The sequence below is a fragment of the Schistocerca piceifrons genome, chromosome 2 (genome assembly GCF_021461385.2).
Source record: "Schistocerca piceifrons isolate TAMUIC-IGC-003096 chromosome 2, iqSchPice1.1, whole genome shotgun sequence".
Taxonomy (NCBI): domain Eukaryota; kingdom Metazoa; phylum Arthropoda; class Insecta; order Orthoptera; family Acrididae; genus Schistocerca; species Schistocerca piceifrons.
Window position 1 is genome coordinate 177092653 of NC_060139.1, and position 25955 is coordinate 177118607.

Here is a 25955-nt window from a genome sequence, read left to right on the forward strand (position 1 = left end):
CCATTCAAACCTCCCTGATTTCTAAGACCCAGGCAAAAAAAAAAAAAAAAATGAATAAATAAATAAAAACAAAGAAAATACCTGTAGTAGATGCTACAGTGAAAAATGCACCACATTGTAGAGCATCTCAAAGAATTTATTTGTTTATCATCAATATACCTCTACATGTGAACCATTTGTAGCACAAAGAATATCGAGTCTATATTCAATTTCTTGCCAAGTTCTTTGTAACATTTCCTCTGTTATTGTTGCAATCACATTAGTGATACAATGTCCCAATGTGGGAATATCGTCCACTTTGGTTGCATACACGCGGTCCTTCATTAATCCCCACATGAAGAAATCAAGTGGCGTAATGTCAGGTGAACGTGGTGGCTAGGCAATGGGTCCTCCACATCCGAACCAATGATTGGGAAATTTCGTATCCAGGAACTTGCGAACAGCTGTTGACCAATGCGGTGGTGCTCCATCTTGTTGAAATATGATGTTGGGTTGCAAGTCTTGTATCTGAGGGTACACAAACTGCTCCAACATGTCCAGATACACTGACCCATTCACTGTTTGCTCTGCAAAGAAGAACAGTCCAACAATCCTGTTGTGCATTAGCCCGCACCAGATGTTTAGTTTAGGTCTATCACAAACATGTTCATTGACAACGTGCAGGTTTTGTGATCCCCAAATTCAAACATTATGCCTATTAACCCTTCCTGATAGATGAAAGGTTGCCTCATCTGAGAATAAACATCTTTCCAGGAAGTTGGCATCCATATCAATACGCTACAGCATATCCACAGCAAATTGTTGTCGGCGTGGTTTGTCGTTCGGCGTCAGATGTTGCGGAATTTGCACTTTGTAAGCACACATACAAAGACGCTAGTGAACTACATGATGCAATGTTGATCGAGGTACATCATGTTGCCTAGATGCTTGACAGATTGACTTACTTGGGCTTCTGAGAAACTTTTTTCTGATGTCCTCCACTGTCTCTTCTGAAACTCCATAAAGTGCACTGCCAGAATGTTTCAGAACACTTCCTGTTGCCAGAAACTTCCTACACCATTCCTTAATTGTTTTCACATCAGGTGGATCACATTCATACACATGACGATAATTTCTTTGCACAGTAATCGGCAATTTTGTTTCTGCAAATCACACCACTGCTTGTGATCTCTGCTGTGGAGTCGCCATTTTCGCTTCATGCGACCTTGCTGCACTCTGGCGACGATACTTGGCACTTCTGATGTGGGAATATAAATTCTGTGAGATTCTCTACAATGTGGTGCAATTTCTGTTTTCGTATCTACTGTGGTTTTTCTCTCCTGGGTCCTTGAAATCAGGGAGATTTGAGTGGGACACCCTGTGTATATGAAATAGCCACTTTCCACTCTCATAAATAACGTTGTGCACAATTGCCAGAATAGCAGTGCCGGAGTAATATTAATTAATATATCTGCCATTTAATAGTTTACTATTTCCTTAATGTTTATGTGAATGGAGCTAAGTTTGCTTTAGTTACTGGAAAAGTTTTATCTCAACTGCAATTAAACTTTGGTAGCTAGAAGTTTTATAACAGAACCGGCAGTAGAACATGACCTCTAACTGCCTGTTTAAGATTCCTTGGAAAGATTGTTGTTCACAATAGAGTCTGGAAACTTGGTACAGCTGCATTATTTAATGAAGGTAATCAAGCACTGTAATTAGAACTCTTTATTAACAAATACAAATGATACTTAACCTAATATGAAATTTAGTTTTTAGTGAATAACTTGAAAACTAATAGAGTTTGCTTAATGGAGTCATGTAGTTAATGTTTTTACATTAACCTAAGGCAACATAAGAATTTTCATCTTTCTGAATCTAATATTTAGCACCTTCATTTTCTTGTAAAAATGCCGATTTTGACCAAAATATTGCCCTGATCAAATTGAGACTTGTAACTTTTGATTGTGACACATTTGCACATTCTGAGCAATTTTTAGCTTACAGTTTCGTTATTTAGTGCCACCTATTTTTTCTTAAAATAACATATTCATTTGATGATTCTGAGACTTCACAATGTTAACATTAATATACTGAAGCATACACTGACAAAGTTTGGAAAAGTTACTTTAATTTTTAGTTTCATTCTTAGAGTATGGCACAATAATTTATATGCTATGCACAGGCACTTTATGACAACATGGCACTAGTAGTAGTGAACTGGGATAAGTCCCAGCACAGTTGCACTTGCTCACCTCCGTATCTCTCACAATGATGATACAGTGCTTGTTTGCTATAGGATGTCTCCTGCCAGAAGCCACCCAGCACCCTTGAACAGGCCACCAAAATCAATATGCACTTACAGTAAAGGTGTTGAGTCATTGACAGGCACATGAACAAGACTGAAAAATTTGCTAGCTTTTGGACAAATCCTTTCTCAAGCTAGAATGTTCTCTCTCTCTCTCTCTCTCTCTCTCTCTCTCTCTCTCTCTCTCTCTCTCTCTCTGTATGGCTGCTCTATGCCAGCACAATATATTAATTATGTTTATTCTGTATCGTGTTCATTGTGGCTGTCTAGTTCTTGCACTCAAGGAATAGTACTTGAGATCAAGCAATTCATATCTTATTGAACATATTCTGTTTATTTTTCATGTAGCATAGCTTTGTAAAACTTCAGAAAATGAAATACATTTCCCATATTAAGCACATCTTTCAGTAAATGGTCAACATACAAAAGGTTTGTACTTTGACCAGGCCAGAAGTGAATGTGCAGTTTCTTATGATGTATTCTGGTTTTGCAGTTCAAGTCCAATTTCTGGTTTTCTGGATGACTATGCATTTGTTGTCCAAGGCTTGCTGGACTTGTATGAAGCTAGTCTGGATGACAGGTGGCTAGAATGGGCAGAGAAACTTCAAGATCAACAAGATAAGTTGTTTTGGGACACTGAAAGTGCTGGATATTTCACTTCACCGGCAACTGATGCTTCAGCAATTCTCAGGTTAAAGGAAGGTAAGTTTCAACTTCCCTTGGGTCAGTATAGTGAGTTTGGCATCCATAGACATGGGCTCAGTATCTTGTGACATTAATGTATCTGTATACCTATAACTATCAGAGGACATGAAGTATGTAGTGTATAAACTCTTCTATTCCAAAATAGTGTCTGTGGTGCTGGGAAAAAAGTTTTCTGTTTTAAACATATCAGTTTCTCAACTTATCCAAGATACGAGAGAAGCAGTTGCCACAAGATAACCACTTTATTCATAGTGTTCTCATTGTTCATTTTTTATGTGAGATAAATAGTGACCTGTTCAATAGCAAGTTTTTCATCAGTTGTCATAGTCAGGCATTACAAGATTTAAGTTATGTGTATACACTGGAATGACATAACTGTATAATTTATTAAAATTTACAGGAATTTTCATTAACATTAAGGCTGTTCTGCAGTATTGTGAACTATTTATGAAACAATGTTGACATTTAATGAAGTGATAATCAAGTATAAATTTATTATAAATTAAACTAAACTGGTTTTATGGATGTACAGAGAAATACAGAATAATCTTGACACAAGTATCAATAAACTACACTGATGAGTTAAACATTATAACCTACCCACCCTGAGATTAATGCCACTCGGTAGGGTTGCAGGCACATGACATGGTAAGGAAAGTATATAAGTGGAGCAAAGACAAACAAGGAATCATTCTAGTGATGATATGGGCTGCAAATGGAGAAATCCACTGGCATAAATGACTTTAACAAAGGGAATAATGACAATATTATGAAAAGGATAGATTGATACTCTCCATATAGTGGAGATGTTGAGTCGTAGATAGTCACAATGAAAAGACTGTCAAAGAAGTAAGCTCTTGGCCAAAAGGCCTTCTTTTGAATTAGACCCCCCCACTCCCCCCCCCCCCCCCCTCCACACACACACACACACACACACACACACACACACACACACACACACACACGTCCGCAGCTCGTGGTCTCGCGGTCGCGTTCTTGCTTCCCAAGCACGGGTTCCTGTCGGGGATTTTCACCTGCCTTGAGATGACTGGGTGTTTGTGTTGTCCTCATCATTTCATCCTCATTCATGAAAGTGGCAAAATTGTGCTGAGCAACAGTTGGGAATTTTTACGGGCGCTGATAACCGAGAAGTTGAGTGCCGCACAAACCAAACGTCATCATCATCATCATCATCCACACACACACACACACACACACACACACACTCACTCACTCACTCACTCACTCACTCACTCACTCACTCACTCACTCGCGTGCGTGCGTGCGTGCAAATACAACTCACATGCACATGACCACTGTCTCTGGTTGCTGAGCCAGAGATAGCGGTCGTGTGTGTGAGCTACATTTATGTAAGTATGTGTGTGTATGATGTCTAATTCAGAAGAAGACCTTTTGGTCAAAAGCTTACATGTTTGACAGTCTTTTTGTTGTGCCTATCTGTCACTCAGCATCTCTGCTATACGGTGAGCAGCAATGTGTTCTTTGTATAATTTTGTCATTATTCCCTCCTGGATTTTCCATTATTTGATTGACAAAGGGAAGTTTATTATGGCCTGATACCTGAGGATGAGCGTCTTGAAAAGTGAATTTGGTTGTTCCCAGTGAAGCCATGAGCAGATAACAAGGTGTTGGATGTCCACACCTCATCAGACAGGTGAGGTGGTCAGAGGCTTGCCTGCTGGATAGGTGGTGACCTGTGCCATATCCGATGACAGAGTACAATGCTTTTGCAGGCACAAGTGTTTTGGAGCATGTTCAGCCCCCATTGTTCAGCATTGGGCTCTGTGGCAGATGACTCCTACGTGTTCCCTTGTTGACCCACTGAGATCATCAGTTATGATTGATCTGTGGAGCAAGGGAAATATGTCACCTGGATAGATGAATCATCTTTCTGGTTACACGAGATTAATGTTTGTGTCAGCACACACCATCGTCCATATGAACAGCTGCTCAAAATAATGCACAGTGCTACAGATGTAGGTGGTTGGGGTCAGTGTTATGCTATGGGGAACATTTGCCTGGGCTTCCACGAGACATACATTGGTAATCAGAAAAGGCAACTTGACAGCTGTGTGCTACATGAACATTATTGTGGACCAGTTGCACCCCTTCACACTTGATGTATTTCCTAACGGCTTCCAGCAGGATAACTCTGCATGTTACAAGGTCACAATTGTGCTACAGTGGTTTGAGCAGCTTGATAGTGAACTCATATTGATGCCTTGGTCAACAAATTATCTTGATATTAATCCTATGGAATACGTGTGGGACACTACCACTAGCCGTTTCCTTGCCCGCAAACCACTGGCTGATAATTTATGGAATTGCATAATCTGCCCATAGACATCTGGTGTCATACGTATGTCTCTGGAAACCTATGAAGGATTTGTTGAAACTGTATCACGGAACTGCTGTTAGCATTCCAAAGGTGGACCATCATGCTATTAAGCAGGTGGTCATAATGTTTTGCCTCATCAGTATATATCCCAACCTTCAATTATGTTTCCTCCATTACTTCATTAAGGGGACCACACCGTGGTTCAGGTAGAAAAAAATCGATTTTCTGTTTTCATCATATTTCGATAGATTAAGGTTTTATTTAAGTACTCTGAAAAGGATTTTGCTGAAAAAAAATTTTTTTTGAGCATTTAAAGACCATTTTCGTACCGCGTGTGTTTATGTGCCACGCCCACTTTTCTGTCACCAACTTTTCTGCATACATTTTAGATCTTTATATCGCCTTCATTGCACATTAGGGATTTTTTTTTTTTTTTACTCCGGAGTGTGTTGGCTATCCTTGGAATGCAATGGTTGGTATTCTTTTGTTTCTGCTGTTTGTAAACAACACGCTTTCAAACACGCAGTTAGTTTTGTTCAAGGGTGATTGTGAGTAGTCGTTATACTTAGGTTTGCAGTGCTTGTTTATGTGTGTTTTGTTGTGTTATTGATGATGATGAAACATAAAGGCATTTTCAAGAAACTACAATTTAGAGGAAACAAGTTTAGAAACCTTTCTGTACAAGAGGTTATGTCGCCTGGCAACGATGTTTCTAATTGTAATTCTTCAACAAGTGCATCATCAAAGAAGCTCTCACCATTTCAAGAGAGTTACAATGAATTTACTGTAAGTGACAAGGGGTGCAGTAACATTATTATAAATTTGAGAATATTATCAGATGTAATTTCTAAATTTGTACTACGTAGACAGTGTGGTGAGTCACAAAGTGTGAAAATTTGTGAGAGTGCCAGTGGGAGAAAAGGCCTAGCAATTGCTTTGGATTTAATTTGCACTAAATGCTCAGCTGTGATGTCATTTATGAGTTCTTCAAAACCAGATGCAAGTGGCCTTTATGGAATCAATACTAGATTAGTTTATACCTTACGATCCATTGGCAAGGGCATGGCTGCAGGGAGAACATTTTGTTCAGTGGTGAACTTACATCAACCACCAAATAAATTTGAAAAACTGACTGCAATATTAGAGAAAGCTGCATGTGAGATCAGTGGGGAAAGCATGAAACTGGTTGCTAGGGAAGCAGTGGAAGAAAATAATGGATGTTCAGATATTGTAGTTGCACTTGATGGAAGTTGGCAGAAAAGAGGACATACTTCTCTGAATGGAGTAGTGACTGCCACGAGTGTAGACACCGGTAAAGTGTTGGATGTGGAGATAATGTCTAAATATTCCAAATGTTGTCAATGAACATAAAGAACACAACTGTCTGGCTAATTTTAGAGGAACAAGTGGTGGTATGGAAGTTCATGGAGTACAACAAATATTTCATTGCTCTGTAGAAACAAGAGGCGTACGGTACACCAAATAATTGGGCGATGGTGGCCGTAAGACATACAACAATGTGGTTAACTCTAAGCCGTATGGAGATGCCATTATTAGCAAAATAGAATGTGTAGGCCATGTTCAAAAATGTTTGGGAACAAGGCTGAGAAAACTAGCTGTTGATATGAGAGGAAAAAAATTAGAAGATGGAAAATTGTTAACCAAACAGGGTCGGTTAACTAAAACTGAAATAGAAAACTTGCAGGTATACTATGGGCAGGCAATTAGGAGAAATAAAGAAAATCTGGAGGCAATGAAGAGAGATGTTTGGGATATACTTGTCCATAAGTCCTGTACTGATGATAAGCCATGTCATGGATTTTGTCCATCAGGAGAAAATTTGTGGTGCAAATACAATAGGGCTCAGGCAGCTGGAAAATCTTATTCTCACCAGCATTCTCTTCCTGCTGCTGCTATTACAGTAATAATCCTATTTTCAGAGACTTGGCTCATCCTGACCTCCTAAGGAAATGTCTGCATGGACAGGCACAGAACCCAAATGAATGTTTTAACAGCATAATTTGGAACCGTCTTCCTAAAAACTGTATTTCATGCATGCAATGAAGCTAAAAGTTCATGATGCTGTTATGACATTCAATTGTGGTAATATTGGAAAGTGTTGGGCACTGAAAAAGCTTGGAATTAATCATGGTGAAAATATGATCACTGGGCTGCAACATTGCGAGAAAATGATGATAGCCAATGCAGACAGGTCTGCATCTAACAAGGCCAAGAAAGCAAGACAAACATCCAGTAAGGTGAAAAAGAAGCTGGAAGACCTGCTAGAGGCCAAAGAAGGGTCATCATATGCAGCAGGACAGTTTTAATTAACTGTAAGTAACAAATTTCAAAAGTTTTTCATTGAAGTCAATTTCCCACAAACTAAAATTTTCTGTACACATGCCCCATTATATCAGAAACATTCATAGATAAATGAATGAAATTTTCAGAGACTCTGCATAACATAAAAAGCCACCTCCGGTACTACATTAATTTATATTCCCCCATTAGGAAGTAAAAAAAAAAAACTGCAGAATAAAGGTAATATTTTTTTGTTAATAAATTTAAAGAAGTATTTCTTAAAAACTATAAAATGGATGAAGTAGCTTTTAGTACAGCTGACTCTATTAGCATCATGTAACGTACAGTAAAAATATTAAGGTCCTGCATCAAATAGTTTTTTCATAAATGGGTCAGATACGTGCCTAAATAGGCAGGGTGTGGTCCCCTTAAGTTTACATCTGCTGTCTTAAAAATCTAGGAATAGTGCATGACTCATCTATCCTTCGTAGAGGTGTTGTGGATAAACTCTGGCCACACAAATTTCTTCAAAGTTTCCACATCATGTATGTTTTATATTAATTGCTAGACCACAGCTGTTCTGAAATGCTTTTCTACAGTATTAGTCACCAAATTTTTCATTGTTTACAGTCATCCCGTTGTGCAGCTATTTCCCTCTTTGTCATCATCTTCAGATGTCAAAGTCTTACATTATTTTGTTTCCTTACGGCCAGTTTGAGGAGTAGATCTCCATTGCCATGGAATGAGTCAGTACATGAAATTAACATAGATAAAATAAAGTGTAGACAAATCCTGTGCAGATGAAAAGCTGTGTTTATCAAATATATTACCATATTGAACAATATAACGCAGGAATTAGCTTAAGTTTTTTCCACAAACTCCCTGACAGAATAGGAGTAATCAGAGTAATTCTTGAGGAAATTCTTCAGTTTAGTTGTGAACATGCAAGAATTACTGCTAAGACTTTTAATTTTTGTGGTAGCTTATTGAAAATGGATGTAGCAGTACACTGCACGTCTTTCTGCACAGTAGTTAAGGAGGTGCGATCCAAATGCACAGTGGATTTGTGCTTAGTATTAACTGACGGGTTTCAGATAGATTATATAATGGTAAGACAGAGATTTAGGAACCAGGTTTTAAATTGTAAGACATTTCCAGAAGCAGATGTGGACTCTGACCACAATCTGTTGGTTATGAACTGTAGATTAAAACTGAAGAAACTGCAAAAAGGTGGGAATTTAAGAAGATGGGACCTGGATAAACTGACTAAACCAGAGGTTGTACAGAGTTTCAGGAAGAGCATAAGGGAACAATTGACAGGAATGGGGGAAAGAAATACTGTAGAAGATGAATGGGTAGCTCTGAGGGATGAAGTAGCAGCAGAGGATCAAGTAGGTAAAAAGATGAGGGCTAGTAGAAATCCTTGGGTAACAGAAGAAATATTGAATTTAATTGATGAAAGGAGAAAATATAAAAATGCAGTAAATGAAGCAGGCAAAAAGGAATACAAACATCTGAAAAATGAAATCGACAGGAAGTGCAAAATGGCTAAGCAGGGGTGATTAGAGGACAAATGTAAGGATGTAGATGCTTATCTCACTACGGGTAAGATAGATACTGCCTACAGGAAAATTAAAGAGACCTTTGGAGGAAAGAGAACCACTTGTATGAATATCAAGGGCTCAGATGGAAACCGAGTACTAAGCAAAGAAGGCAAAGCAGAAAGGTGGAAGGAGTATGTAGACGGTCTATACAAGGGCAGTGTGCTTGAGGACAATATTATGAAAATGGAAGAGAATGTAGAGGAAGATGAAATGGGAGATACGATACTGCGTGAAGAGTTTGACAGAGCACTGAAAGACCTGAGTCGAAACAAGGCCCCGGGAGTAGACAACATTCCATTAGAACTACTGACGGCCTTGGGAGAGCTAGTCCTGACAAAACTCTACCATCTGGTGAGCAAGATGTATGAGATGGGCGAAATACCCTCAGACTTCAAGACGAATATAATAATTCCAATCCCAAAGAAAGCAGGTGTTGACAGATGTGAAAATTACTGAACTATCAGTTTAATAAGTCATGGATGCAAAATACTAATGTGAATTCTTTACAGACGAATGGAAAAAGTGGTAGAAGCCGAGTTCGGGGAAGATCATTTTGGATTCCGTAGAAATATTGGAACATGTGAGGCAATACTGACCCTACGACTTATCTTAGAAGCTAGATGAAGGAAAGGCAAACCTATGTTTCTAGCATTTGTAGACGTAGAGAAAGCTTTTGACAATGTTGACTGGAATACTCTCTTTCAAATTCTGAAGGTGGCAGGGGTAAAATACGGGGATCGAAAGGCTATTTACAATTTGTACAGAAACCAGATGGCGGTTATGAGTCGAGGGACATGAAAGGGAAGCAGTGGTTGGGAAGGGAGTGAGACAGGGTTGTAGCCTCTCCCTGATGTTATTCAATCTGTATGTTGAGCAAGCAGTAAAGGAAACAAAAGAAAAATTCAAAGTAGGTATTAAAATCCATGGAGAAGAAATAAAAACTTTGAGGTTCACCGACGACATTGTAATTCTGTCAGAGACAGCAGAGGACTTAGCAGAGCAGTTGAACGGAATGGATAGTGTCTTGAAAGGAGGATATAAGATGAACATCAAGAAAAGCAAAACGAGGATAATGGAATGTAGTCAAATTAAGTCGGGTGATGCTGAGGAAATTAGATTAGGAAATGAGGCACTTAAAGTAGTAAAGGAGTTTTGCGATTTGGGGAGCAAAATAACTGATGATGGTCGATGTAGAGAGGATATAAAATGTAGACTGGCAATGGCAAGGAAAGCATTTCTGAAGAAGAGAAATTTGATAACATTGAGTGTAGATTTAAGTGTCAGGAAGTCGTTTCTGAAAGTATTTGTGTGGAGTGTAGCCATGTATGGAAGTGAAACATGGACGATAAATAGTTTGGACCAGAAGAGAATAGAAGCTTTTGAAATGTGGTGCTACTGAAGAATGCTGAAGATTAGATTGGTTGATCATATAACTAATGAGGAGGTATTGAATAGGATTGGGGAGAAGAGAAGTTTGTGGCACAACTTGACTAGAAGAAGGGAGTGGTTGGTAGCACATGATCTGAGGCATCAAGGGATCACCAATTTAGTATTGGAGGGCAGTGTGGAGGGTAAAAATCGTAGAGGGAGACCAAGAGATGAATACATTAAACAGATACAGAAGGTTGTAGGTTGCAGTAGGTACTGGGAGATGAAGAAGCTTGCACAGGATAGAGTAGCATGGAGAGCTGCATCAAACCAGTCTCAGGATTGAAGGCAACAACAACAACAACAACAACAACAACAACAACAACATTAACTGAGTGAAAGCTGCTAATTCTTGGGAATAAGCTCATATTGTTAACAAACAACATTAAAGAAAATGTGTATTGAGAGGCCAGGCTCTTGAACAGGGGCCAACTAGAGGTTCATGAACATATACTGCGTATTACTCAAATTGGCATTTTTCTGAGTCGAAAATACCCTATTTGATTGGGAAGAGTTATCTCATAATATAATACTTTATGTCACAAGCACATGAAAATAAGCAAAGTAGACTAATTTTTGCATTGGACATCATTTACTGCAGATACTGTTCTAGTGGCCAATGTAGCAGGACTCAGCTTTTAAACAAGATCCTGAATACAGGCTTTCTGTGACAGTGTACTGCCTACTGAACACCTAGGAATTTCAATTGCTCAGACTCACTAAACCTATGCCCATTCTGTGTAATCAGATTGTAAATTTTAATAGAATTGTGTGTTAGAAACTGTAAGAGTTGAGTTTGCAATTTAGCATCAATTTAGTTTTTACAAGCCATGAAGTAATATTTGGAACTTCAGCTTTTGATACACTGCCTATATTGCACTCAACATCCTTCACTACCAAGCTAGTGTCATCAGCAAACAGAAATATTTTAGAATCACTTTTCATATTGAACGTGTGAAAAAATGGAAGATTGCCACTCTCTATAAAGATGACACATGGAGTTGCAGACAGGCACAATGAAAAGACTATTACACACTGAGCTTTTGGACAAAACCATCTTCAGAAAAGAAAGGAGAAAACACACACACACACACACACACACACACAAATGGCTGCTGCCTCTGGCCAGGGATTATATTGAGAGGATTATGTTGATAGTTTTTGAATTAACTTTGAACTTTCTTCTCAGAGAACCATCTCATGGTGTATCCTTCCATGTTCCAAAGGTATCCATTGAATGCAAGATGGATGGCGAAAGTCATGTATATATTGAGAAATTTTACATTTCATGATGAATTAAGACTACAAGAAGAGACTGCAATTTGTTCTGTTTTTATTTTCTTTATCAGTATGTAAGTTGAAGCATGATCCTGCATCACTTCAGAAGCCAAACCACTCTTTCAAAATGTTATATATGTGCATCAGGTCGTCAGTAGTGATACCCCTCGTGTGAGTTTACACAGACTGAAAAATCTTTTTGTGGTTCCTGTTCCCTGTTTGTTGTCTTAATCTTGTGATTCAGAAATGAAAACAGTATACTGAATCATAAAGCAGAACCAAACACAAGAGCGGAATGACCAACTTGTGCGAAGTGGCCTGTGGCTGAACAAAAAGAAAACTAAGTACATGACATCAGACGCATGAGAAGTTGGGACAATCTATGTTGATGGAGGAGATCTACCAAGAGTATCAAAATTTAAGTACATCAGTTATACAGTCTCTGGCGATGGCCATCTTACAGATGAGATCAACTCAAGGACACAGGCAACCTGGATGGAGTGACGCATGACTTAAGGTATCACCTGTGATTGTCAGAGTAAGGATCATCTGAGGTAAAAGATCTATTGGACTGTTATTCGTCCTGTTGCCCTCTATGGCGCCGAGTTTTGACTGGCTACAAAAGAGGCAGAATGATGATGGGGGTCATGGAGACTAAGACAGACAGGTGGCATCAGTCGGCTGGATCACATTTAGAGGGGTCACACCAAACCAGAAGAAAATGTATGTAGTTTGGACAGTCTGTGATAGTTTGCAAAGGCAGTATGTACAGTGGAAGTTATGGGAAAGAGGCTCAAGGGAAGACATAGACAGTGATGGGCTGACACTGCATGCTGACCTGAAGGCTGTAAATCTTCATCCAGACATTGCCCAAGTTGAACAAAATGGAGACAGTGAATCCATGCAGTGGACCCTGCCACCAGTGGGATAAACACTAAAGAAAAAGAAGAAGAAGGAGGTAATCTCCCCCCCCCCCCTTTCCCTCCTCCCCTCTTCCCCCCCCCCTCTCTCTCTCTCTCTCTCTCTCTCTCTCTCTCTCTCTCTGTTGAAGGAAAAGACCCACCACAATGGAATTGTCCAAATGGGACAGAAAGCAGTAGATGTGATGTGTATGTACAGACAAACAAATGATATAAAATTTGATGATTATTTGGCTTGGAATTGATTGGTAGAGTTGTTGGATGTTTTCCTGAGGGATATCATGCCAGATTCTGTCCAATTAGCACATTACATCATCAAAATCCTGAGCTGGTTGGAGGGCCCTGCCCATGATGCTCAAACATTCTTAATTGTGGGAGAGATCCAGTGACCTTGCTGGCCAAGATAAGGTTTGACAAGCATGAAGACGAGCAGTTGAAACTATTGCTGTGAGTTGATGGGCATTATCTTCTTGAAATGTAAGCCCAGGATGGCTTGACATGAAGGGCAGCAAAACAGAGTGTAGAATATTGTCTGTGTACTACTGTGCTGTAAAGGTGTCTTGGATGACAACCAAAGGGGTCCTTCTATGAAATTTGACACCCCAGACCGTCACTCCTGGTTGTTAGGCGACAGTCAGATAGGTAGCCTGCTTCTGTCTGGGACATCTCCAGGTGGGTCTTCACTGGTCATTAGTTTACCAAAACGTTGGTTCTGTAGTTTGGGTACAGTACATAAATGACATAGTAAATGGTAGGATTACAGGTAGTATTGGTAGCATTGGTAGGGAAATAAACCCAAGTCCCCCCCCCTTTGCGGGTTCGGGGGTAAGAATAGGCCTGCGGTATTCCTGCTTGTCGTAAGAGGCGACTAAAAGGAGTCTCAAACGTTTCAGCCTTATGTGATGGTCCCCTGTCGGGTTTGACCTCCATATCTCAAAATTTTTCTGAAGAGCGAGCCGATTGGGGAAGGGCGCCTTACTTGGTGCATTGTGTCCATCTTGCGTTGAGAACTTTCGCCAGCTTATTCGTCGTTGCGTTGCAGTCCTGCCCGCTCTACATCTCTTGGGCATGGATACGCTCCTGCGTGCACTTTCTGCCAAGCAATGTGCAGGGCCACTTTCTGCACTGACGGCGACCATGGACCACATGTCACCTAACATCCAGCACGGTAGCCAGTCCGTTGTGGTGGGGCCGCCATGTTCCCTGTTGGTTGTAGCCCCCTGACAACACAGGGATCGCTCTACTGATGCCTGCGCCGTTAACTCCCCACGTATGCCAAGGAGTAGATGCCCATCTCTGTGGGGCATCGGGACTCCCGGCAATGGCCATCCTGCCAGGTGGCCTTTGCTGTGGCTGGGTGGTGCCCGTGGGGAGGGCCCTTGGTCAGAGTAGGTGGCATCAGGGTGGATGACACGCAATGAAGCATGGCACATCTTCTCTTGCTGGTGGCCAGCCACCAGCAGTCTCTAAGCGTTCGAGGGCCCATTTTAAAGGTAACGTTTATGACCCCAAATCGTTCCCCTCCCTCGCCACACCATGGGAGGAACGAATGGCTATGAATGAGAGCGACAGGTATTCGCCCCGGTATCTCGTCTGTACCAGAGCTGACGGGGAATCGTTTGTGTCTGTGAAGCCTCAGTTCTTTGTCGAACATTTAGAGGACAAGTTCGGGGAGGTGGAGGGCTTGTCCAAGATGTGGTCAGGGTCAGTCTTAATAAAAACAGCATCCTCTGCCCAGTCACAAGCCTTGCTCGCTTGTACGAAGCTGGGGGATGTTTCTGTTACTATCACCCCACATGAAAGCTTAAATATGGTCCAGGGAATTATTTTTCACCGCGATCTCCTTTTACAGTCCGATGACGAGCTGCGCGCCAACTTAGAGCGACGAGGGGTCCATTTCGTCCGGCGCGTCACCGGGGTCCGAGGGATCACCAAGTTGCAACCAGTGCCTTCATCTTGGCCTTCGAGGGTGACACATTACCTGAGAAGGTCAAAGTGATGGTATACAGTTGTGATGTCAAGCCCTATATCCCTCCCCCGATGCGGTGCTTCAAGTGTTGGAAGTTCGTCCATATGTCTTCTCGCTGTGCTTTCAGCCTCATTTGTCGTGATTGTGGTTGACCGTCCCATCCTGATACTCCATGTGCCCCGCCTCCCATCTGTGTCAACTGCGGGGAGCACCATCCCCCTTGCTCGCCGGACTGTAAGATTCTCCAGAAGGAGCGGAAAATAATGGAATACAAGACCCTGGATAGTCTGACCTATACTGAGGCTAAGCGTAAGTTTGAACGACTGCATCCAGTACGAATGACGTCCACTTATGCCGCCACTGTTGCTCCTGTTACAGTTCCTGTAGCTGCGCCACACACCGTTAGCTCTCAGAGCCAGAGACCCCCACCTGCCCCCTTGATGGTGGGGGGCACTCCACTCCCTGTTGCTCCTGCTCCATCTACTTCAGGAGCAACACCCCCCCAACCATCGGGGACATCAGTTCCACCTTCCCAGCCGGAGAAGCGTAAGACTTCTTCGGCTCCTCTTGCCAGGAAGGGGTCCCTTGGGGACCTCCTTTCTTAAGTTCCGAATGGTACCAAAGCCGACAGCCGCAAGTGGCTCAAACAACCGCCGGTCCCTGGTCGTCGGGACACACAGTCATCGTCTGTCCCTGAGACTGACCCAGTGACGCCCTCCCAGCCTGAACCACCGACGGCACAGCGAGAGAAGCAGAAGAAGAAGAAAGTCCCCAAGGCTAACGACATTGCGGTGGCACCCATCCCACCGCTTCCTACAAGCTCTGCGTCTGAGGATGAGGTGGAGATTCTGGCGTCCGCTGAGGACCTCGATCTCGCCGGTCCCTCCGACGCCAAGGAAAGCACTAGCACAGGTGCTCAATCGGAGGCAGCAGGTGACCCAGTGGCGTAATTAGCCTTCCCCGTCCCGTCACGCCTTTCCTGGCCATGGACAACACCATCCTCCAGTGGAACTGCTGCGGTTTCTTCACCATCTAGCTGAGCTCCGCCAACTTATCAGCCTTCATGCTTTCCTCTGCATTGCTCTGCAGGAAACTTGGTTTCCAGCAATGCGAACCCCCGCCCTCCGTGGCTATTGGGGTTATTATAAGAAGCGAGCAGCTTATGGAAGGGTGTCTGGTGGCGTCTGCATCTATGTCCTTAACTCTCTTCACAGCGAATCTGTCCCTCTACAAACAGCTTTAGAGGCTGTTGCTGTTAGGGTGTGGACGCCGCAGGCTATTACCGTCTGCAGTCTTTACCTTCCACCGGATGGTGATGTCGCACTGCATGTCCTGGCTGCACTGATAGCCCAATTGCTGCCACCTTTCTTGTTACTGGGCGATTTCAATGCCCAAAACCCTCTATGGGGTGGGACTGTCTCCGATGACCGCGGTCGTGCCGTGGAGCATTTGTTGGCTCAGCTCGACCTTAGCCTCTTGAACACCGGTGCTCCCACGCATTTCAGTGTGGCCTATGGCTCGTTCTCGGCCATCGATCTCTCTCTTTGCAGCCCCGGACTTGTCCCATCCCTCCACTGGCGGGTGCATCCTGACCTGTGTGGTAGTGACCATTTTCCCATCTATTTGTCACTGCCCCAGTGTCATTCTTCTGGGCGCCTGCCCCGCTGGGCTCTCCACAGGGCTGACTGGCCGGCTTTTACTTCCGCTGCAATCATTGAGTCTCCCCCACAGGGTGCCATTGACTAGGTGGTCCATGTCTTAACCACGTCAATCATTTCGGCGGCCGAGGCTGCCATCCCCCACTCTTCTGGACTCCCTCGGAGGAAGGCTGTACCCATTGGTCGCCGGAGATTGCTGAGGCTATTCACGACCGTAGGTGGGCTCTCCAGCGTCATAGGCGGCACCCGTCTCTAGAGACCCTCATCGCGTTTAAGAGGCTCCGTGCCTTGGCCCGTCATCTTATTGCACGGCGTAAGCAGGAGTGCTGGGAGAGGTATGTCTCATCCTTGGGCTCCCGTGTCTCCCCCTCGCTCGTGTGGTCCCGGATCCGGCGGATTTATGGATACCAGACCCCTATGGGTGTCCCTGGGATCTCCTTGGACGGCGCTGTCTGCATGGACGCTGCCGCCATTGCTGAACACCTTGCTGCGCACTTTGCTAAGAGCTCTGCGACTGCAACTTATCCCCCCGCCTTTCGCTCCCTAAAGGAGCGAGCCGAGCAGATGCCGTTATCTTTCCACACGCGTCGTTCTGAAAAATACAATGCTCCTTTCAGCGAGAGGGAATTCCTCGCTGCCCTCGCCGATTGCCCTGATACAGCACCAGGACCAGACTGCATCCATGCGCAGATGCTGAAGCATCTCTCCAGGGACTGCCAGAGACACATCCTCACCATCTTTAACCGCATTTGGAGCGAGGGCGTGTTCCCTTCGCAATGGCGAGAGGGTCTTATTGTCCCCATCTTGAAGCCCGGTGTGGACCCACTGGCGGTGGACAGATATCGTCCCGTTACCCTCACCAACGTTTTGTGCAAATTGCTCGAACGTATGGTGGGGCAGCGTTTGTGTTGGGTCCTTGAGTCGCGCGGTCTCCTTGCTCCATCCCAGGGTGGCTTCCGTCGGGGCCGGTCTGCTGCGGACAATTTGGTGCGGCTGGAATCTGCTATCCGTACGGCCTTTGCCCGACGTCAGAATCTCGTTGGTGTATTTTTTGATCTGCAGAAGGCGTATGACACCACATGGAGGCATCACATCCTTGCTACGTTGCATGAGTGGGGTCTTCGTGGTCGGCTCCCAGCTTTTCTTCAAACCTTTCTATTGCATCGCTGTTTCCGGGTGCAAGTCGGTGCCGCCTTTAGTTCATCTTATACACAGGAAAATGGGGTCCCGCAGGGCTCGGTGTTGAGCGTCTCCTTATTTCTAGTGGTCATTAATGGTCTGGCTGCAGCTGTGGGGTCGTCGGTGTCTCCTTCTTTGTATGCCGACGACTTCTGCATCTCCTTTAGCTCCACGACTACGGGAGTCACCGAATGCAGGCTGCAAGTAGCCGTTCGCAAGGCAGCATCATGGGCTCTGACTCATGGTTTTCAGTTCTCTGCAGCCAAGACTCGAGTTATGCACTTCTGCAGGCGTCGGACGGTCCACCCTCATCCTGAACTTTACCTCGACGGCCACCTGCTTGCAGTGGTGGACACTTGCCGCTTCTTAGGACTCGTCTTTGATGCCCGGCTCACACGGGTTCCTCATATTACTCAGCTGAAGCAAAAGTGCTGGCGGCACCTCAACGCCCTCCGCTGCCTGAGCCACACATCTTGGGGTGCGGATCGCTGCACGCTGTTGCGATTATACAGGGCCCTTGTGCAGTCCAGGCTTGATTATGGGAGCCTGGCCTATGAGTCTGCATCACCCTCAGTGTTGACGTTGTTAGACCCTATACACCACTGTGGGGTTCGGCTTGCAACTGGCGCTTTTCGTACGAGCCCCGTGGATAGTCTACTGGTGGAGGCCGGGGTTCCCCCGCTGTGGATTCGCCGCCATCGACTGCTCGCCGACTATGCTGTCCACGTGCATTGCTCGCTGGGCCATCCCAGTCGTCGCCTGCTTTTCCCTGCCATGGTCCTCCATCTGCCCGAAAGGCGACCTAGGTCTGGGCTTTCAATAGCTGTCCGCGTCCAGTCCCTGCTGTCGGAACTGGGGTCATTCCCTCTTCTGCCTCCCTTCTGGGTCCATGCACCTATGCCTCCCTGGTGTTTGCCCTGTCCGTCCGTCCGTCTGGACTTGGCACAGGGACCTAAGGACTCGGTTCCACCTGTGGCCCTCCGTCGCCATTTTCTTGCGCTCCTCGCCTCATTTTCGGGCTGTGAGAATGTCTACACTGATGGTTCCCTGGTTGATGGTCGCACTGTCTACGGTTTTGCTCACGCTGCCCATGTTGAACAGCGCTCCTTGCCGGCTGGCTGCAGTATTTTTACTGCAGAGCTGGTGGCCATATTGCGCGCTCTTGAGCATATGCGTTCCTGCTCAGGTACGTCCATCGTCATCTGCAGTGACTCCCTGAGCAGCCTCCAGGCCATTGACCGCTGCTATACCTCTTCTCCTCTGGTGTCCTCTATTCAGGAGTCTGTTTTCGCCATTACCCGTTCTGGTCTTTGTTTGGATGCCAGGTCACGTTGGCATCCCGGGGAACGAACGTGTTGACAGGCTGGCCAAAGGGGCGATCGACGCCCCAGCTTTGGAGATCGGCCTCACGGTTCGCGATCAGCAGTTGGTGTTGCGCCGTAAGGTGCTTGGGATGTGGACTGATGAGTGGCGTGGCATGACATCCCCGAATAAACTGCGGGCTGTTAAGGAGACGACTGATGTGTGGTGCTCCTTCCTGCGGGCTTCTCGCAGGGACTCTGTCATCCTGTGCCGGCTCCGCATCGGCCTTACCTACCTGACGCACGGCCATCTTTTGCGTCAGGAGGATCCCCCCCTGTGTCGGTGTGGGTCCCGGCTGACGGTCGCGCACATTTTGTTGGAGTGTTCCCGACTGCGCACCCTCCAGCAGTCTTTTAATCTCCCGGGCACTTTGCCTTTTTTTTATGTGACGATGCCTCCATGGCTGATGACGTTTTAAATTTTATCCGTGGTAGTCCTTTTTATGGTTCCATTTAGGGAGGTCCTGCACCTTTCCCTTTCTGTGTCTCTTGTCCTTGAGTCTCTCATTTCTGTTTGCAGATTTTAGTATGTAGTCGGATGGTTGACTCTCTCTTTTTTTTTTGTTCTCGTGGTCAGTCAACCAGTCTCCGGCCATCTTCTTTTCTTCTGTTTCTTTTTGTCTGGTGTTCATCTGTACTCTTCTTGTCTGTAGTGTTTGTTGCCACATTTGTGTTCTTTCAGTGCCTGGGGGGGGAGTCTCCTTCCCCCTGGTGTTTTACCTGCTCCGCCAATTTTCGTCTCTCCTGTTTTTGGAATGGGGGACTGATGACCATTGCTGTTTAGTCCCCCTTAAACATCCAAACAACCACCACCACCTCATTGTCGCTGTGGTGCAACCATGACGGTGGCCCATCTGTTGTTGGAATGTCCTCTTTTAACCGCTCTCAGGCGTGCTTTTAATCTCCAGGGTGATTTATCCTCTCTTTTAGGTGACAATGTTTCTATGGCAGATCGGGTTTTAAGTTTTATTCGCGCCAGTGGCTTTTATAGGTCTATTTAATTTTATTACTTCACCCTCTTTTGAGCTGTATCTTTTAATTAGTTTTGTGTTGTAATTCGACTCCATCCTATTCTTTTGGGCTGGCTCATCCTATTATTTTCGTGATCAGCCAGCCACGATCCTCTGCTGTACAGTTTTAATTCTTTCTGCCTTTCTTCTCTTTGTTGTTTTTGTTGCTGTGCTCCGTTTTCCATGTTTCTTTATTATTGACCTTGGGGATTTTCTTCCCCTGGAATTTTTATCTTGTGTTTCGAATGACTAATGGATGGTTTCACTGTGCTCTGTGTGTTTATGAAACAAGGGACCGATGACCTCCGCAGTTTGGTCCCTTTAATCCTCAGACCAATGTGTAAGAGAGAAGACGACTTCTCCTGTTTGTTTTGCATATAATTAGAACAGCACATCATTCAGTTTTAGTCCATTGTGTATTTGGTATCATTACAGAATATAAGTTGCATTTTATGAGTAATAGGAATTAGTTGATTGCATAACTTCTTTGCTTTTATCTAACCAAATAAACTGCTTTTGATGCAAGTACTGTTTACATATATTTTGTGCTCAGTAGAACATACTTCATCATGATCAAAGGCAAGAGAGTCATATTATTATTGGTAAATGAGAAAGTTGTTTATGAATAACAGAAACATGTTTTACAGAAGCTTGATGAAGTATTGAAGTGATGTATCTTTGTTTTGCATTTTATTTTATTTTTTAATTTTTTTTTCAAGTTTTACCTTTTTTTTGAGGAGCTTTTGTTTTCTAACATTATAGGATAAATTTGCATTGTTGTTTTTATTTTTACTATGACATCCCTGTGTTTCATGTTACAAACCAACAATTTTCAATTTAAAACCTGAATTAAACATTGACAATTTCGGTTGTGCCATAAACACTATTTATTTTTAAGTAACAGGCAGGAGGGTAATGATGTAGAGCAAAAGTGTTACATAGGTTACACAGCCCTTTACATATCCTCATTCAGTTTCTAGACAGTTAACCACTTCTGATTTCTCGGGAATCTTGTATGACACTAATTGCATACGTAAACAAAGTGACTGATACGATGTAATGTGTGATAGGTATACAGCACACCTGACGTAGGGTAACATGGGTAATATCTCAACTGACCAAGGTTACAGGAAAACTATCATAGTGTATGCTTACTTATGATAGTCTGTGGTAGTTTTACAACCCTACCGGTGCTCAGTTTTAAGTGGGACTCATCACGGAAGACAATTCTACTCCAGTCAAGGCTATTCAAGGCCAAAGACATGTCTGTAGACACCCAAGACTGCTGTAGGATACTGCCTGACATCCGGGAGTGATGGCCTGGGGTGCCATTTCATTTCATAGCAGGACCCCTTTGGTTGTCATCCATGGCACCTTTACAGTACAGCAGTACATTGGCAATATTCTATACCCCAATTTGTTGCCATTCACAGCAAGCTATCCTGGGCTTATATTTCTACATCTACATCTACATCTACATCTACATGATTACTCTGCTATTCACAATAATGTGCCTGGCAGAGGGTTCAGTGAACCATCTTCAAGCTGTCTCTCAACCGTTCCACTGTCGAACTGCGTGTGGGAAAAACGAGCATTTAAATTTTTCAATGCCAGCCCTGATTTCTCTTATTGTATCATGATGATCATTTCTCCATATGTAGGTGGGTGTCAACAATGTTTTCTCAATTGGAGAAGAAAACTGGGGATTAAAATTTCCTGAGAAGATCCCATCGCAACGCCTTTGTTTTAATGTTTGCCACTCCAATTCACATATCGTGTCTATGGCTCTATCTCCCCTATTTTTTGATAATACAAAACGAGCTGCCCTTCTTTGTACTTAGTCGATGTCATCCATAAGTCCCACCTGATGGGGATCCCTCCAGAATAGGGCGGACAAGCGTGGTGTAAGCACTCTCTTTAGTAGACCTGTTGCAGCTTCTAAGTGTTCTGCCAAGAATCACAGTATTTTGTTTGCTCTACCCACAACATTATCTATGTGATCATTCCAATTTAGGTTATTTGTAATTGTAATCCCTAAGTATTTTGTTGAATTTACAGCCTTCAGATTTGTGTGACTTATTGTGTAAATGTCAGTGAGATAATTCCCACCTGCACATGGTGAGAGTTTCTACTGCTTGTCTTCATGCTTGCCAAACCCTACCTTGGCAAGCAAGGTTGCTGAATGTCTTCTCAAATAAGAACATTTGAGTATTCTGGGCAGGGCCCTACAACCAGCTCAGGATTTTGATGATCTAATGCACCAGTTGGACGGAATTTACTACAATATCCTTCAGGAGAACAGCCAACAACTCTGTCAATCAGTACCAAGCTGAATAACTGCTTGCACAAGGGCCAGAGATGGAGAAATGTGTTATTGACTTACTCATTTTGTTAAGCTCTTTCTCTTGCACAAAACAACCACTTTTTCTTAAATTGTAATCACTTGTTTGTCTGTACATATACAGCACATCTGCCAATTTCCATTCCATTAGGATATGCAAAAATCACAAGTTTTATGTAAAATTTTTTGCACTACAATAAAGAAACGATTAAGGCTTAAAAAGTAATCATTAAATCAAACTGGTGAAACTTAAAAAATATGCAAATAAAAAAATGGCTGCTCATTTTACTTGGTAAAAAAACCAACTTGTGTTTTTGTGTGTTCTGCATTTGATCAAAACAATGAAGAGATAAGCAGATATCTCTTTTTGTAGCCTGAAAAATGTGTATGTATCACATAGAAGATAATTTTTATATGTTACAAAATTATAAAAAAGTTGAACTGGAACAAGTGACAGCACAAAAAAGAACAAAACCAACCAAATGAGAGGGAGGTGGGAATGAGGAACTAGCCTAAGAAATGAGACTGAAGTGGTTACAAGACTGGCCAAAGTGAATGGCGAACAACATTCCCGGGAATGAGACTGACTGCAACTGTAGCAAATGAATGTTCGCAGCAATGTATCAGAAATAAACGTTGAATAACTGTTGTTTAGAAGTTTTTCCATGATCTTTCCGTTTGTTTCACTTAACTGTTCCTTTGGACCCAGTTGCTTGTGAACAACCCACCTTTGGTTATTATCCCTAATGTTTAGGTATTATTTTTACTTTATTCTATGATATCTTTAGCCCTTTAGACAGCCATCCAACTTGCCTGTTAGTACCAGTACTCTCTTCTAAATATTCTAATAAAAAGCAAATTTCAAAGAGCATGAGAAATGTATTGAGGGAAGCACTACGTTTATTGTCTATGTTATCTTCACTTTAAACTTCTTGTCAATCTTGTTCTTTAAAATGTGTTTTAGAAATGCCTTTATTGCCATTGGATTAACATTTCTTGGTCTGAAAGGCTATTTACTCTTTGACTACAGAATGTCGCTCTAGTAATGAAGAATGGACAAAAATATTATCTACTGTTGTGCTACTACTCTCCCCGCACGCTTTTTAGAAAGAATGCAGTCTGCATCAGATGATATGTGTTTAAGAGAACTTCCAGTATTCTTGTCCTTGCACAATCACTTGTAAAATTAATATGAAAGTTGCCACACACACACACACACACACACACACACACACACACACACACACACACACACACACAACTAATTTATGATACTTTGTATAAAATGAATCCTGGGAACCTGCAGATGATTATAATTAAAAGTGTAGTTTTAATCAGTTCAGCTGCCCCTGCACAACATTCAGTGACTTATTCAGTGCATTGCTTCGATATGTCAAGAGTCAAATGGAAACCATTTTTCACATTCGTGGCCACTCCCCCACTGTGCAAAGAGCTCGGTGAGAAATAGCTGGCTAATCTCTATCCCAGTATAGGAAGCCTCAGAATTGTCACATTGCTGGAAAGGTGCTCTGATATACCAATAATGTCAGAGTCAACATCAACAAGACCAGTTCACTAACTTTAATACCTTGTATATTTTGATGAAATATGCTAATTCCTTCATTAATTAGATACCTAACCATTTTTTGAAGTCAGTTCCTTTGTTATGTCTACATCTATACTCCGCAATCCACTGTGAAGTGCATGGCAGGGGATGCATCCCATTGTACTAGTTATTAGGGTTCCATCCTCTTCTGGAGTGTGGGAAGAATGATCAGTTGAATGCCTCTGCACGTGGCGTGCTCTGATGATTCTGATATGTCTCAGTTAACATGGAAATGGTATTACATCACCAATACGGATCTTGCCACAAACTAGTTCATTATTTTGCATGATTGCACAGAGCACAAGAACCCAGGACCTGCCCTGTAGACTTGACTGACAGTATTTGACGCATGCATATGCCGTTATGTGACTGCCGCACTGTACTGCTACAAATAGTATTATACGGAGCTGTCAGCCACAACGCGTCAGTGGTTTCAAAACTTCCTTGTATATGTGATGTAGCCCTACCACTATACAAGGACCAAAATTCACACTCAACTACTCCAACGCCAACAATTGTAGATAACATTGCAACCACACAATCTAATTGCAGAAAGACAACAGTGCAAGCTTACAAACCATTTTAATCTTTTATCACGATGACTTTCTATTTCTTATTTTTATATTATACTATTTTAAATTTTATACTGTCTGCATTATTAATGAATCAATAACACATTTTCGAAGTTTTTTTAATTTTATGTGTTTCAATGTTAAAGCTTGTTTTTCATCTGGGCTGAGAGGGTATAGATATCTAAGGGGGGAACCCATCTTGATAACTTCTTTGACAAGATTGAGGGCATGGCTGAACTGCGCTTTGTTCAACGTGAAATAACGCCCAGAATTTCTTCTTTTTCGCAAGTGTCGATTGAAGAGTTGTTCAAAACAGCCTTCCTCAGTCCACACTTGCATTTCAGCATTTCCCTCACATATCTGTAGTTGATTTCTTCTTCAACTTCTTCTAACATTAGGTTAAAAACAATAAATTGTGTTCACTCATCCTGTTGGTACTGACACAAGATACCTACAAATAATGTGCAACTGATGCAGTATAGCAGCGGTCGTCAAACGTCTTGGCGGGAGAGCCAATATTGACAATGTAGGGAGGCGCCTGGGACCGCATAAGTGCCTATTTGGGTGAGGGGTGGGGTCTAAAGTGGCCACTCAGAGGAAATTGACTTTTCACCAGACCATCTTTACTGATAGAAGCTTACCAGTGATTCATTCTGAATCTACATATTATAAGGTATCGCACAAAATATTTTAATTGATAAATTAATGTATAGGAAGGCATACATAGTGACCAGTTTTCTGTACTTAATTGGATAATGTGACCAGTGCCATTGCAACTGGACCCCATATTTGTTTTTCAGATTTTGAGCATGTTTTCAAGTCATCTTCATGCCCTGCTAGCTGAAAGATTACCAGGTGACTGCAGCAAGCCATTTTCAGTCGTACTTTTGTATTAGGCCTAATATAAAAGTAACAGATGGTTTTAAATGCCGAAACTTTATTAATCCAAAATTGTCACAGAGGGATAAAATGACAGATGGTAGCTTTATATTTGACAGGGTTTAGGAGTTGGTTCCATCTGTTGCATTATGTGTGGTTTTTGGAAGTAGCTATAAAGGTAGTGGCATACTGCAGTTGCATATGTGAACTCCCAGGTTTTAGTGGCACAACTTAAGAGATGCAATTTTTGTCACACTACAAAAAGTTCTGCTTGTTTGTATTTTATTGTGCCACTTTTCTACCCCCTTTGCTCCCTGGTGGTAGATTTCGAAACATGAGCATTCCATTGCAGTTATCGAGGGGTAATTTCTGGGGGGGGATTTGCAAACCAATGATGTACCCCCCAGCCTTAAAAGATTTTTAAATGAATAAATAAATCACTTAATGTATGTAACCACAAAAGTGAGACATATAAACTTTGTAATTTGTGAGACCAAG

The 25955-nt window shown here is 42.8% G+C and overlaps 1 protein-coding gene across 1 annotated transcript in view; it reads left to right on the top strand.

The window, feature by feature from the left end:
* LOC124775116 (spermatogenesis-associated protein 20) overlaps positions 1 to 25955 on the top strand; it is a 274485-nt gene that overhangs the window by 89227 nt on the left and 159303 nt on the right. Inside the window, exon 10 of the mRNA XM_047249951.1 lies at positions 2781 to 2989. Within this exon, the coding sequence (XP_047105907.1) occupies positions 2781 to 2989 (209 nt within the window). The remainder of the gene's footprint in view (positions 1 to 2780; positions 2990 to 25955) is intronic.